The 15,265-nt window shown below is 39.2% G+C and overlaps 1 protein-coding gene across 1 annotated transcript; it reads right to left on the reverse strand.

The window, feature by feature from the left end:
- Positions 1-5,811: 5,811 nt before the first annotated feature.
- On the reverse strand, positions 5,812-12,884 carry cbx6a (chromobox homolog 6a). Its single transcript, XM_070552580.1, has 5 exons — positions 12,682-12,884; positions 11,746-11,789; positions 11,580-11,645; positions 7,771-7,837; positions 5,812-7,233 (listed from the first exon to the last, which is right to left on the reverse strand). The coding sequence occupies exons 1-5, from the start codon at positions 12,748-12,750 to the stop codon at positions 5,986-5,988; spliced, it is 1,494 nt and encodes a 497-aa protein (XP_070408681.1). The 5' UTR covers positions 12,751-12,884; the 3' UTR covers positions 5,812-5,985.
- Positions 12,885-15,265: the final 2,381 nt, after the last annotated feature.

Below are 15,265 nucleotides of genomic sequence, written 5' to 3' on the forward strand. Positions count from 1 at the left end.
ATTGTATCCAGAATACAAGTAAAGGAGTTTTCAAAAATTAACAATCACAAGAAAAACCTTCTCTTTTAACATGACAGTTTTGTGTTAAGGATCATAGGCTTCGGCTGAAAACCTCTGGACAAAAAAAAATCACACTCTGATCAATAATCATGCACTCATAAGCACCTTGGAAAATTCCGTACAGCTAAGAACCTGATGCCCAAAGAGGAAGGTTTAATAACGGAATACATCCCTGATCTGTTTGAAAGTCCATGTTTCAGCTTGTGTTTAGTCACACACTCTAATATTTCATTGGACCACCTTTAGCATTGATTACGACATGCATTGTTGTTTCAATAAGCTTCTGTGATGTCACAGATTTATTGCCATCTATTGCTGTATTAATTTTTCACCAAGATCTTGCTTTGTTGATGGTAGAGTCTGACTGCTGCACAAAGCTTTCTCTAGCATGTCCAAAAGATTCTCAATGGGGTTAAGGTCTGGACTCTGTGGTGGCCAATCCATGTGTGAACATGATGTCTCATGCTCCTTCTATCACTTATTGAACCTGATGAATCCTGGCATCCTGGAATATGCCCATGCCGTCAGGGAAGATGGAATAACCTGGTCATTCAGTATATTCAGGTAGTCAGCTGACCTCATTCTTGGAGCACATCCTGTTGCTGAACCTAGACTTGACCAACTGCAGCAAGCCCAGATCATTGCACTGCCCCCACAGGCTTGTACAGACACACATGATGGGAGCGTCATCTTCTTACCCTGATGCACCATCACTCTGGAACAGGGTCCATCTGGACTCAGACCAGTTTTTAATAATGCATTGGACAGTTTTAGTAGCTTCTGCAACCTCCTTAGATGTTTTCTTCGTATGATGCACGCTAATGATCTGATCCTTCTCAAACAAACTAACATCTTTTCCACGACCAGCAGATGTCGTTCCACATGGTTGTTTAAGAAATGAGAAGCAACTCATTGCACCAGTTGGGGTTGAATAACTTGCTGCCAGCTGAAAGATAATCACCCATGCAGTAATTATCCAATAAGAGGCTCGTACCTATTTCCCTATAGTTAAATCCAGGTGAAGACTTTTTTTGGCAAGGCAGTGTATGCATTCAATTTTTTCTATTGTATGTGTTTAAGAAATGTGTACACAAGATGATCCAAACATCAAAAGTATCTAAAGCATTTTGTTACAGGGATGAATACACCTCTGAAGGCAGATAGACTTCTTTATTTGAGTAGCTTTCTCAATTCAAACCGAAAATGATTGAATTTCAAACTTCATTTGACCAGGGTTACCACTCCCTGCCCTGACTGGTGGAAATGTGACACTTGTGTTTACTTGACTGGAGTTTTAGCTTTTTGAGCGTTTGTAACATTTGTGGAAAACATTTAAGCGAACATTCTGCAGTGAAACATCAAATAATGAAAACGTTTTCACAAAGCAGAGCAATATTGTGTTTTTCAACATTTGCTTTGATTGCAACTGTTCACAGAAAAGGAACGGTGCATAAACAAAAAACTTGAGAAGAAACAGCACACAAACTGCGTGTGATGTTCAAATGGGCTCAAAACTAAGATAAAATCCACCACCCATAGAGGTTCAAACATCAGTAATGTGTGAGTAATAACTCAGAACCAACACAAGAACTTTGGTCTTGGAGGGGTCCAATTATTAATGTGATGCATGTTAAAACCACTTACAGCAACCCTATTCACCACAGCTGCATGACTAATTCTGAGCCCTGCTGTAAAAACGAGCGCCAACCCACAGAGAGACGTTCGGGTTCAGCGTTTTCCTTAAAAAGCTACAAAAGGTGCAGTTCACCAGATACCACAAATGTATTTGAATAAATGTGCAAACACTGAGGGATGTGAGACTCTAATCAAACTAAAATGACTATTTTGGTTTCATCTGGGTCACAGACCTGAAACAAGGCTAACACTATCTCTACAATACCGCCCATGCAAAGTCATAGAGCTGCTTGAACTATGCGTCAGAGCATCAAAACACACAGACATGATGGCCTTTGTCATGGAAAACCTTTAGAGTGATGCTGAAAACACACAGGAGGATCTGCTCTGCTATGGTGGTTCAACAGCACCTCTCTGAGGGATGCTTGGGTATTACACATGGATCAAATTTGCCTAAAAACACCGCAGATAATTCAGGAATGATTAAACTGGGACCTAAGGGGTAAACGTGTGAAAGCTTTATCCTCTTTAATATAAATTTACAACTTTCAGCACCAATTAAACTCCTGAATGATTTGAACCAGCCCCTTTGAATTTCAGTTTTATTGGGAGTTTTTCTGTCAGAGCAAAACTTTTAGGCATGGACGCATTTAAATGGATCCATCGGAGTCATCAACTCAGCTGTTTGGCATGTATCCTGATGTCAATAGTTTGAAAAATTACAAGTAAACAGAAACATGTCTAGACATTTGTGACTGAAGAAACAGTGCTTGCAACCGTATTCAAGCAAAGGTGTGACCAAGTCACTGCTTTGCAAGTCACAAGTCTTTCCAGTCAAGTCTCAAGTCAAGTCCAAGTCAAAGACTACCAAGTCCATGTCGAGTCCAAAGTCAATGATGTGGAAGTCCAAGTCAAGTCCAAGTCCTTAACTTTGAATTTTCAAGTCAACTGTCCAACTTCAATTTAACGACAATGATAATAAATTCCAGAAACAAAGAATGATTTATGATTTTTGTCCATGTCGTGCCACTTTTGTGCTAAAATATAAAATCTGCATCATCAAGTCAACAGATGCAACTCGACTCAAGTCGCAAGTCATTGGCGTTCAAATCCGAGTCAAGTCGTAAGTCTTTATAGATTTTATCAAGTCAAGTCAGAAGTCATTAGAATAATGACTCAAGTCTGACTCGAGTCCAAGCCATTTGTCTCGAGTCCACACCTCTGTATTAGAGTACAAAAGTTTAGAATGATAAAAGCTAGACAGTTCACAAAGCAGGCTAGGATCTTTTATTGATTGAAGATAATCAAAATATCCTGGGATGTTTGAAAGATGCAATACAATAAATATTCTGCAGCTGTTTAATTAGGCAAACTCTAATTAGCTGCATTGTGAAATTTTGAAATGCACCAACTTTTGTTTATTAATTTTGAAGTTTTCACTTATAAAAAGAGAATTTATGTGCACTAATTTTAAAATGTAAGGGCTGAAGCTAATAAAACAGCCGAAGAACTCCAAACCTTTCCAAGCACTTTTAATTAAAAGCCTTGTACAAGAAACACAAAACCCAACGTGACACTGAATACATTATCTGTACAGCAAGGGTTTGCAAAACATGCTTCAGAGGTTCACATACATTACAATGTCATTATCATTATTATCCCCCGTCCTGTCATCACTTTCAGTACAATGTAAATAATTCATATCATAAACCAGACAAAAACTGTTTGCTTGACACACACACAAAACATGATCAAACCCATTGAGGATTATTAAAAATGGCATTCAAATAAACTGCCTTACATTAACATATTTATGCATATTTCAAACAAGTATTAAAATACAGTACAGTGAGGAACAAAAACAATGCTTCAAAAGAACAATTCATAAATGAGCATCATTATTCCATAACAATAATCCTTCGTTTAATTAATTTGTGCCAGATAATCAGCACTTACAAATTACGCCACGTAACAAAGCAAGACAATTTCCAAAAAGGGTAATAATAAAAAGAAACACTAATCCAGTAAAAATATGAGCCCTATTTGGTTACAAGACAGGCCACTATGTTGAGTCGCGCTACCCCGAATGACGACAAAAAGCATTGATTTTCAGTCGAATACCATAAACATCCACCGACTGTTACCACCACCACCGCCTAAAGATAACAAAAACACAGAACACGAAAAGAAATCCATTCCAAATAATAATATATCCATTTTGAGAAGATATCATTTACTTCATGAAAATTTAAAAAAACAGCATGGATTAAAAAACTGAAGGTCTTTTTTAAAAAATACAACTTTCATTCAAATTTGATCTCATATGATGGATATACCATTGCTGGAATAAGTCTTTCCATGTACAAGCTGTTGGAGGAATAAAACAGTATAGTGAACAACTACGACCATCCAGAACTTAACAGGTGAGGATGTATGTCTTCCTCGTCTGTAAAGAGTTCCTTCTGAAACTTCGGCAAAACCAAACATCGGAAACAGCGAAACATTCTTACAGTAAAGAGATCCTTACAGTCGCCAAGCTAACGCCACGGCTAAGTTTATTCCTTGTTTTAGGCGCCAAGCAAAAGACCGGGGTGCACGGAGCAGATGTAAGGCAACACATGCGGAAGATTTCTTTTAATACATAAAACAGAGACAAGTCGAGGTCTGAACAGAAAAGGAAACACCAGAAAGAAAGAAATTCTGGGCGTAGACGAATGTTTCCTTCAACTACTTCAAAAGTTCACTTGGGTGAAAACGTTGATCACTCAGGATTTATTAGACTGCGATGGAAACGACTCGCTCTCACTAAGCTCAGACATGATAATGGATCGAACCACCTTGATAACAAGCAGAATTTCTAACATCTGCCCTTAAATTTACCCAAGAACTGCACCTGTGATGGCAACGGCTAGCAGACATACTTTCAAGAACTAATTAAATTGACAACGTCAAATTGTAAAACAGATATGTATTTTAGCAGCTACAGTGAGATTAAATCTAACTAAACTAGCTGTACATGTCAGAACTAGAGGTGTAAATCTCTGATATTGATATAATGGACTGCAATTATACTTGTCGATATCTCAAATTCGGTAACAAACCATTTTGATTTTTACTCAATTTAGGATCCAACTATCGATACGAAACGATCATTTTCTAGACAACTTCGATTTCTGTTTTCTCACTGCTCGTCAAGACGCTTCTATTTTCTTCCTTTAACACATCTGATGATGTGCAGTACCAGTCAGTTTGATACACTATTCTATCAATTACTGCCTTATGGACCATTGACCATATAACCAATGTATTGATGTTGACCATGTAATTAATGTATCAGTGTAGACAAGTGTACTGTTACCTGCTAGTCAGAGCTTCACGCATTCATGTCTAAAGGTCAAGATACCTTTTCTCATTTGACCGGCAGCTCCTAAACTTTCTAGACCTTTATGAGATGAGAAGTTAAATGGTGCAATTCTGGATTTTGTTTTTAATCAACTGCAGCTCAGTTCAGGATCCCAACGTACATGAAACAGTTGAAGTTGTTGTGTTTGAGAGAAGTCAAAGGTAGTAAAAATTGCAAGGCCAGAAATAAACCTAGAAATGTATTGTTTGTTTTAGCTTTTAAAGTTGTGTGCACATTCGAGGCGGAAGAGGCTTTGAAAAATTAATGAAATACACCAAACAGGTTGTTTTCGATGCAGTGCATTGGGTTTACCTTCCTGTACTGATGCAATATACTAAGAGTCCAAATGTTTTAAGTGCAAAAACACATTTCCTCATTTAACATAAACAAATTAGACTTCCACTGACACTAAGTCAGGAAACTGACCAAACACCTGAAAGGTGTTGATAGCTGCCCAATTAGCAGAGAGCAAAACTTTTTTTTTTCTCATGACGAGTGTAATTGATGAGAGCCCACACCAGATGGGCGAGGACCGCTCTGCTAGGACAACTGGTATCGCAAACAGACAAAACTCAGTTTTGTTTCAAGTGAGAGAAAACAAATATTGTTTCCTGCCAAATCTGCTTCACAGAGTCAATGTTGTGCATGTGGACAAAATATGACAATATAAATGGCAAGCGGGCCTATCAGCTGCCCCCATTTTGAATTTTTACTTTTTTTTTTTGGAAAAATATGTTCTTTTACCATTTCGTGGCAGGGCGGTGTTTAGTTATACATTTCAATGACTGCTTCACAAATCTCAACAATAGCACCAAAGTGGCAACATTGGCTTGTTATGTTTCGTTTTTTCATCTTCAATGGCAATCGAGTTCCTAATATCTGATCTCCTATGGCTTTGCAGAAGACGGCTCCTCGGGCACTGTGACAGGAGCAGGAGAAGAAGCGTTTTCCAGACCAGCTGAAGGTGAGGAGGGCCCGGAAGCGGGAGTGGGGAACTCTTTTATGGTGACCGTGACAAGGTTGGTAGTCACGTCTGTCACAACCACATCCTTGCAGCTTGGTGCCATTTCAGGGTGCCAGTCGGGGTCTCCCTCAGCAGGTACTCTTTGGGGTTCAACGGAGGTAGGGGTTTGTTCTGCTGGAGTAACGGGGGAAAGAACAGAGGGCGACTGATGTTTAGCTTTGTGTTGGCGAGGATTTTTCTTGCCAGTATCTGAGGGTGCTGAATGGTCCATGGAACTCTGTTCTTCATCTTCTAAAGAAGAAGATGGAGATGAAGGGAGGAAGGAAGATGCTAAGACTCCAGGGTTTACATCTGAGGATGAGACCCGAGCAGGTGAATTTTTCTGGGTTTCTGCGAGAGCTTTATTGGACTTGCTGAAAGGTGAGGCCTCAGCAGGGGGCGGAGACAGTTTAGCTGTGGTATTGGTGCAAGACTTTCCTTCAGAACCACTGGAGCTGGAAGGAGAAGGAGGTGCCTGGTACTGTGAGGAAGTGCTGTGGCTGTTCCTAGCTCCTGTGCTGGTGCATGACCCCATATGGGAGTAAAATGACATGGGACCTCCACACTGCAGCCCAAACGGCTTACCATACATTGGGAATCCCAACATCTTCAGAGGAGGCTGGAAGGGTCTGTAAGGTGCCTCTCCCTTCCTACCAATGATGCGATTGCGTGAAGGGATGTTTTGGCGTCCGGTTGTAATATTCTTTGCACCTGTGCTACCCCTGCTTGGCTTGATGACTTTCAGGTTGAGGATTATCCGACCCCTCTTGACTTCACGAGGTTTGACTCGACGGTTCAGGATGCGGACGGTCTCAGAAAATGGGGAGACGTGCATGCGGGAGGGGAAGCCACCCGAAGTAGAATAGGACGATGCCATGGGGTCTGAACGAGGAAGAGGGCGCCTGGACATCCGGTGGCAGCGGTGAATGTCTTTCTTCAACTTGTGCGTTGCTGCGAGAGAGTTGAGTTTAGGAGTGGGGCCCATATTTGAAGAGGAAGAAGAGGATGATGGTAAATTAGGAGCAGGGGCAGAAGAGAAAGCTGCCCTGCTAGAGGTGGACAGAGACAAACGAGGCGTGTTCTGACGGCTACTTGACGCTCGACTGCTGGTCTCTCCTTTTGGAGTTTGAGTCTGAAGGAAATAAAACATTAAAAAATCAAAATTATCCTAACACATCGTGTTTAACTAATACCAGCATGGTTTAGGTAAATGTTCTGTATGGTGGACAAACCTTTCATAGCTTTGCCAACCAACAATCTGTATCTAACAGCAGTTTTGCATGGATTTGACTGCACTGTGGCTCGTGATTTGTAAGAGAAAATGCCAGCATGAAATGGAAAGTAGGTCATTACAAACATGTTGTTGTAGCACAGCCTCATTTTGACTTGATTTAATAAAAATGGAGCACAAAGAGATATTGAAAGAGGAAGAATATGGTTTTTAAAAAGGGAGCATTGTCACAAATAAGAGATTCAGTTTCTTTGAAGGGACCGCAAAGGCAAGAAATAGTATATGGCCCAAGAGGATTCCATCAATATTTTAGGACTTTTGCAATCAGGCAGTTTTATTTTTATCTTTGCAACTCTGTCACAGTCCAATAAACACTGTTTCTGGTTCAGTAGCCGAGTCTTATGCAGAAACATAGAAGTAAAAAATGCAAAAATTTACCTTCATGGCTAGGTTTTTTGGTTTTGGACCCCGCTTTTTTGGTCCGCTCATTTCCCTTTCGCGTTCCCTTTAAAAGAGAAGATGAAATATAAGGAATGCGGTCCCAAAACATGAAAAAGACACATAAGCCAATGGGAGTAAACATAATGAGTTAAGAGAGATGATAGCTGTGTGTGAAAGTAGAGTAAAAAGCTCATCTAGCCAGCAGAGCTTCGTTGTCGTGTCCATTTCTGTTTCTTTTTGATGTGTCCGTTTGCAGTACAAATTTTTGACGGTTTGTGTTTCCTGTAAACATCTCTAAAGCAGCAAGAGCCTTTCAAGTGGCTTGGCAGGAGACAAAAAAAGAAGTTCAGTTCAGATGAGCTTCTTAGAATCAAAGATGAAGAAGGAATGTGAAGACAAACAGAATAAGAAGTCAAACACGATTCCTGGAAGTTAAAGATATATAACTTTTAAAAAATATAGTCTGAATACATGAGATAAGCATCCGTTTGATAAGTAAAATGTCACAGTGACTTTAGCAGTGATGCACTTTCACAACACCCACACGATGCACACCATGTGGCTGCTTCATCCTGCTCTGCTTTATTCAGTGTGAAGACCAAAGGTTGCAAAATCAGGATGTCTTACGAACAGAATTGTAGAGTGACTTCTGTATGATCAGAGTTCTAACTAAAATCTCGGTGCAGTGATCTCATTTTGCTTTAGGCTATGTACGTTTTTTAGGTGAAGATTTGTTCTATCATAAAGATGAACTATCTTTTGGTGTTGATTATCTTGAAAGTACATTGATGCTACGTCTGCAGTGATGCAGGCGTTGTACCAGTTTGTCGTGGTGAAGAGAGAGCTGAGCCGGAAGGCAAAGCACTCGATTTACCGTTCTATGTTTCTACCCTCCCCTATGGTCACGAGCTTTGGGTAGTAGCCGAAAGAACGAGATCACTAATACAAGCGGTCAGAATGAGTTTTTTTCACAGGGTGTCAGAGATAGATAGAGATAGGGCGAGAAGCTCGCCATCCTGGAGGGGCTTGGAGTAGATCCGCTGCACCTCAACATCAAGAGGAAACAATTGAGGTGGCTCTGGAATCTGGTTGTTTCAATTAGTGATCACAAATCAAAGCTGATCACCGTGACATGTGGGGTCCCCCAAGGCTCAGTTCTTAGACCACTGCTCATCAATCTCTACATGCTCCCCCTGAGTCAGCTCTGTCACCTAGTGACTGTGGTCCCCTTGACTCACTCAATCAGTGTATGGGGGAGGTTGCTGCTGGTTCATTACACCAACCTGCTATATGAGAGGGGTACGCCTATTGAGTACCGCTGAGATAGGCCATTGTATGTAATGTTTTGGAGGGGGAGGGTCTATTTCATTGTTTTTGGTACAGTATTTTCTAACAGAGTGAAAGTCCTTTTTTGTTTTTATTTTTTTGTTTGTTTGTTTTATTTATTTATTTAGAATTTCTGGTTCTGGAAATTCCAATGTTAAATAAAGGTATAACTGTTGCATTTTAAAGGGTGTACTTGCATTATTATGATATATTAACATTACATAAGTAGTTATTTTGGTCTCAATAATGTTGACAGTAATGTTGTTTATCGTCAATAATTTGTTGGACATCGTCCAGCAAAATTTGTTATCATCCCAGGCCTATTTACAACAGAGAAGTGGGTCCTCGTCTCCTTGAAGAATAGGCTCCAAATGGTAGGCTAATATTTCTGCTCCGACTTGCTTCTCTGCTGAGCCACTGGGATCTCCATCTCTCGCGGTTGTTTGCACAGTTTACAAATAGCCTCATCAGTGTTTACCGGCTCTATTTTATTGTTTGCCTAAAACCCAAAATACTCCCAAACTACAGAAGTTTTGTTCTTTCACCAAGTCGGTTGGAACGCGACCTGCCATCTTTCTCCCCGTCTCTCTCTCTCTCTTCTGCACTGTCATGTGATGATGACAACACGTTTGTAAACTTTATGGAACGTCTCTAAAGGTCTACTATATTAAACTATTTAAGTAAAAATAAAAATTCCACCACACATCAATTTTACACAATAAATGACTTTCATTTAATATCTAATAATTATCTCCTGCATTTTCACGACGGTACTGACACCAATATTGTGTATTTTTAAATGGTGGCTGTGTGCGGTATTATCATAATACTGCCCAAAACTAATTGGGTTCATACTACCTTGTTTTCAGCAAAAACTCCAGTGCATTATGAAGCACATTCATATGCATGCCTGAAGGTGGCAGTAGTTCCCCAAATTGTCAGCTTCTTCGCCATAAAAATCTTCCCTGGACATGGAATAGTTAGGTGGCGGGCAATAACGGTCTTAGACCTCATCCTTTCCCTGTGATCTTCTACACAGAGCAGTAATTGAGCTTGTAAAAACAAACGAGTGTAAACACAGGTAGCATTTTTGTTGCGGACAGTGACGTGAAATCTAAAATCCTGGTTATTTACTTGTACAAGTAAATGCTGACGATGGAGAATTCACAAATCTCCACCTTGGTCAGAGTTTTTGAAAGAATTGTTTGTGTGGCATTCATCTTTACTTTGGTGTGGATGACTAATATTTTTGTTGAGTGCATTACCCAGATATGTGTGCACAGGGTCTAAAATGTGGAAGAGGTCATCAAATTTGGTAAAATGGTAAATTGCCTGTGTTTGTATAGCACCTTCTTAGGGTTCTACAACCCTCCAAGGCGCTTTGCAACACAATCATCCACCCATTCACACACTTTTACACCCTGGTGGTAAATGAGCTGCAATGTAGCCACAGCTGCCCTGGAGCACAGTGACAGAGGCGAGGCCTGGCGAACACTGGCCCCACCAGTCCCTTTGACCACCACCAGCAGGCAAGGCGGGCTAAGTGTCTTGCCCAAGGACACAACAGCAGCATTCTCTGGTTGGAGCCAGGATCCAACCTGCAGCCTTCCAATTACTGGACCACCCACTCTACCTCCTGAGCCAATGCTGTCCCTAATACCTGGACATGGATGACTCATTAAAAGTTAAACAGGTCATTTACAAGAAAGGACAGAGCTGACTCTAGTTTTTGAGGTTGTTCTAGTGTTTTCTCAAGAACTCTGTTTATTTTGTAAAAGTTTTGTTGAATAATATTTACAGACTTAAAACTAAATTGCTGGTTCTGTGCTTGCAGCTTACTGAATTATGGAAAAGTGCTGCAAACACTACTTAACACTGAACAGGACTATTGGAGGCTGTTTGAGCTCTGCTGCAACAATTGGATCATCAGAAAGTCATTTCTGCCCACTGCCGTAACCTTTCACGACTGCTAAAAACGGGTTTAGACGTGAAATAAATGTGCATTTTATTTGAATGTGATGACAGATAGTTAAACTGATTGTTTTTCTTTCAAAGTAATAACCCAACAGCACAACAGCTCTTGCTCAGGGTTTAACATAGTTCGTTTTTCTACCCGTTGCAACATTTTTTATGTTTTCAATTCACATCTCTGGTCGCTTCTGTAAAGTGCCTCGCAAAATGTGATTCAAATTAATACAATTCTCTATAAACAGAATCCAGAGCTTGATTTGACTCATTTGAAAATGAATGTATTTAGGTTCAATTAATCAGAAAAGGATCTTTAGATGTTAGTAAAGTCTTGATTAAGTTCAAATGAAATGTTTTGCAAAAGCAAATAATGTAATAATGTCATAATAATGACATTTGTGTTTATTCAGTCCAGATTGGTGTATTGCATTATGACTTTTATGTAATGTCACGAATTTTGGCCGAAAAGCTGTCAAAAACCCAACGTGTATGCAAACACATGATTTACTCACTTTTGCTCAAAGCCCAAAATCAGCCTGTCATCCAGAATATTCTCCTCAGGCTCCCAAGTGCTGTGCCTAAAGAACACAGAAAATAACACAAGCACAAATTATATTTTTCAAAATTGATTTACTTTGTTTATTTATACTTTAAATCTGCTTTTGGGGTGGTACATACTTCATTGCCCATCCCTTCCAGTTCACCAGATATTCAAGTCTTCCCTGCAAGTGGAGAAAAGATGGTGGGTTTAAAAAATTAGAACATATGTGAGTTGATTGCTTTTGGGGAAAGCATCAATAAAAATCTCAATTTTGAAGGGATTTGTCTTATTCTTTACTATTTTCATATCTATGCACAAAAGGTAAATCTAACATGCTCATTTCACCCATTTTTATGTATTTACATCTCACTTTGGTAATTTCTTTGCGTGTTCTGTTTAAGTCCAGTAACAAATTTTTTTAATTAAACTCGAACAGAGATGCATTTTCAGGGAAGCAGAATTTGCTTTTAATGTAAAAAACATTTTAGGAGCTTGAGGCCTGGTGGGTCAGACAGATGGGAGCCTATAGGGAGATCTGTAGACTATAGGGGACCTTCCAGGGTGTAAAAGTCTTCAGTTTTTCTGCACTGAGGAAACTTCTAAAAGTCCTAATCATCAGTGGCTGGAAGACTCCTGATCAGATCTTAACGCGAGTGGAGCAAATGTTTTGGCACTTTAAATCAGAACCCGCTGGCAGCCTTTAATGTGGGTCATTCACTTCTTCCACTGCCAGCAAACTGTGACCATATAGCTCCAGCTAAAATTAGCTGGTGAAGAAATCATTCCCCTGTGTGCTAGAACTGCCCATATCCTCTGGCCGCCTTGTTATTTTGCCGCTAGTCGCTTCTTTGTGTCGCTGCTTTTATTGCTCTGCTATTGTCTGAACATAAAGACCGAGAGCCTAGCGTTAGCTCCTAGCTAGCACAGGCTATCAAACTATAGGCATTCGTCAACCGCAAGGCCTCCATAGCGTTGTATGGGCATAGAGCCTATGCACCGTAGCGGTGCTGACCGCGGCCAACATCTGCAGTCGGTCACACCTCTGAAGGACGGCGGCAGCGGCGTCGGCTCACCTTACGGACGCGCCGTTTCAGTATAGCTTCTGCGGCGAAAATGCGATCTCCCGCCGCCGAGAGCTCCATGTTTTACTGCTCGAGCTAAGCTGCCTTTCTCTATGTGTCTATGAAGTCGGCAAGCAGCTCCTCGGTGCGCCTCAGTCAACCACAGTTAGGCAGTGTGTGAGAAGCAACATACACACATGCAGACACGCAGCAGAAGCGGCGCCCAGGCTGTCTGCGGGTCACGTGACCGAGGTCATCTCTGGTCGCTTCTGCAAAGGGGCTGAAACCACCGCACAGCGCTCACTTTTAATTACAATTAGGGACATTATTTGATTTATGAAGACCAAGGAGCCTTGGACATTATTATTATTATTATTATTATTATTGCTGTTATTATTGTTGTTGTTGTTGTTGTTGCTGCTGTTGTTACAAGAGACAGCACCATTTGGGCAGGCACACTTCAACGGAGCTTCTGAAACGGCCCATCAGCTGAGTTTCTTCATGAACTATATGTACAAGTAATACATTACATTAAAACAAATACTGGTTTGGTTAAGTTATCTGGTATTTGTTCATTTAGCAAAAATAATGAATAAAAACACATTTGGAAATTCACTTGTGAAAAATACTTTACATAAGTCCTCCAGTGCCTATCTATCTATCTATCTATCTATCTATCTATCTATCTATCTATCTATCTATCTCAGTTCAGTTCAGTTCAGTTTTAGTTTATTTGTCATATGCAAGTTAGCACAGGGTCAACATTGCAATGAAACGTGTATGACGAGCAGCGGTCTCTCAGCAACATGATACAGGAGAAAATATAATAAAATATAATAAAAATATAATAAAATAAAGCAAAAAAATATAGTAAGGAGCAAAATATTAGAGAGACATGGTAAAAGGGAAAAGATGACTAAATATATATGTGTCAATAAAGAAAATCCTGAAAAGAAATATGACGGGAGGGCAGATGGGATATTGCACAGGAATGAGCTGCAGAAAATTACAGTATTGCACTTTAGATATAAATTACAGTATTGCAGGATATAAATTATGCAGGATATAGATTACAGTGTTGCACTTTGGATATAAATTACAATAACAATAAAGTGAAGTGACCAGTACGGATTAAATATAGTACTTGTGAAGCTGCAGGGTAGCTTCTGAGGACATTCTGAGCTATCTATCTATCCACCCCCCTCTCTCTCTCTCTCTCTCTCTCTCTATATATATATATATATATATATATATATATATATATATATATATATATATATATATATATATATCTAATGGGTAGGTTGTGAAATCCATTGAAATCATGGTGAGAAAATGCGACTCTTTAGCACCATGCAGTTCAGAGAAATTATTGCAGCTACGGTGGCCTACTCATGAGTTTGATTGTACAGAATAGTCAATTTCCAACCTGTCTCGCCTAAGCCTAACCCACACAAAGCTTAAAACAAGCTACTCAACCACTTAAAAAACCATGTATAATTATGACTGTTTATCAACCTACAGTTCTGAAGGAAGCAAGCTTGTTCTGTTTGATCTTGAAGCTGTCACGATTCACACACGGAGGAGGAGTGACGTCAGCTGGTAGGTCAGGTGTTGTGAGAAATTGTGTTCCCCTGAAAGATTCTGTCCCCCAGTGTCGGAAAGTCGCCCTTCAGGCTATTTTCACAACATTTGATAAACTTTTACAGGAAAATGATGTAATGTAATGTAATAATGTTATGCTTATGATTTTTTATCTATGTCGTCCTAAAAACAATTAAAAAGGTACAGTAAAACTTTCTTGTTCACTCTTTACAAGATTATTTATCATTTTTCTGGGCAGTGACTCGATGCAATCTGCTGGGTTCCTTATATAGGAAACTTTTTTCTGATTGGCTTAATGAACTGACCTGTATTTGAAAGTTTACCATGTGAAGTATGGGGTGCCATTTGTAAAGTCAAACAGTCATAATCTAACAGCAATATTTTTGGTTATTTAGCAAATCATAAGAGAAAAAAAATTGGGAGTTCACTTTTTTGAAGTCAAATTTTCATGATGTTATTCATACATTTATAAATGTTAAAGTTTCCAAATAAATATTTAGTTAGCAAGTTAAATATTTAATTTGTAGTTAAATATTTCTTTTGAAAACTAAATATTTAGGTATGATCTAAATATTTAGTTTGTAAAATAAATATTTTATTCACTAATTAAATATTTAATTTACTAATTAAATATTTATTTTGGAAATAAATATTTAATTTGTAAATTAAATATTTATTTTCCGAAATAAATATTTAGATACCAGCTAAATATTTATTTTGGAGCTAAACATTTAGCAAAATCAGTATTTGGGAAATACATATTTAAGTCTGACCCAAAAATATAAAATATAGTGTGGAGCTAAATAACATTGTGGAAAAAAAATATTTAGCTGGTACTTAAACATTTAGCTAATATGCAAATTCGTTTGCCAATAAGCAGAAGTTGGTTACCAAAATAAAAACTGGATCTCTCTAACTTCTTTATAAACTCTTGCTCCGAACCAGAACTTGTTTTATCCCCGGTTCTATTCTTCTGAACATGTCCGACGTG

This window comes from Nothobranchius furzeri, chromosome 6, assembly GCF_043380555.1.
Source record: "Nothobranchius furzeri strain GRZ-AD chromosome 6, NfurGRZ-RIMD1, whole genome shotgun sequence".
In the NCBI taxonomy this organism is placed as follows: Eukaryota; Metazoa; Chordata; class Actinopteri; order Cyprinodontiformes; family Nothobranchiidae; genus Nothobranchius; species Nothobranchius furzeri.

Excerpts from the sequence above, each read along its gene's own strand:
- cbx6a (XM_070552580.1), bottom strand. The coding sequence starts at position 12,750 with ATGGAGCTCTCGGCGGCGGGAGATCGCATTTTCGCCGCAGAAGCTATA. Across the intron at positions 11,790-12,681 it reads TGAAACGGCGCGTCCGTAAG|GGAAGACTTGAATATCTGGT; the intron begins GTGAGCCGACGC and ends CTCCACTTGCAG. Across the intron at positions 7,838-11,579 it reads ATTTTGGGCTTTGAGCAAAA|GGAACGCGAAAGGGAAATGA; the intron begins GTGAGTAAATCA and ends TCTCTTTTAAAG.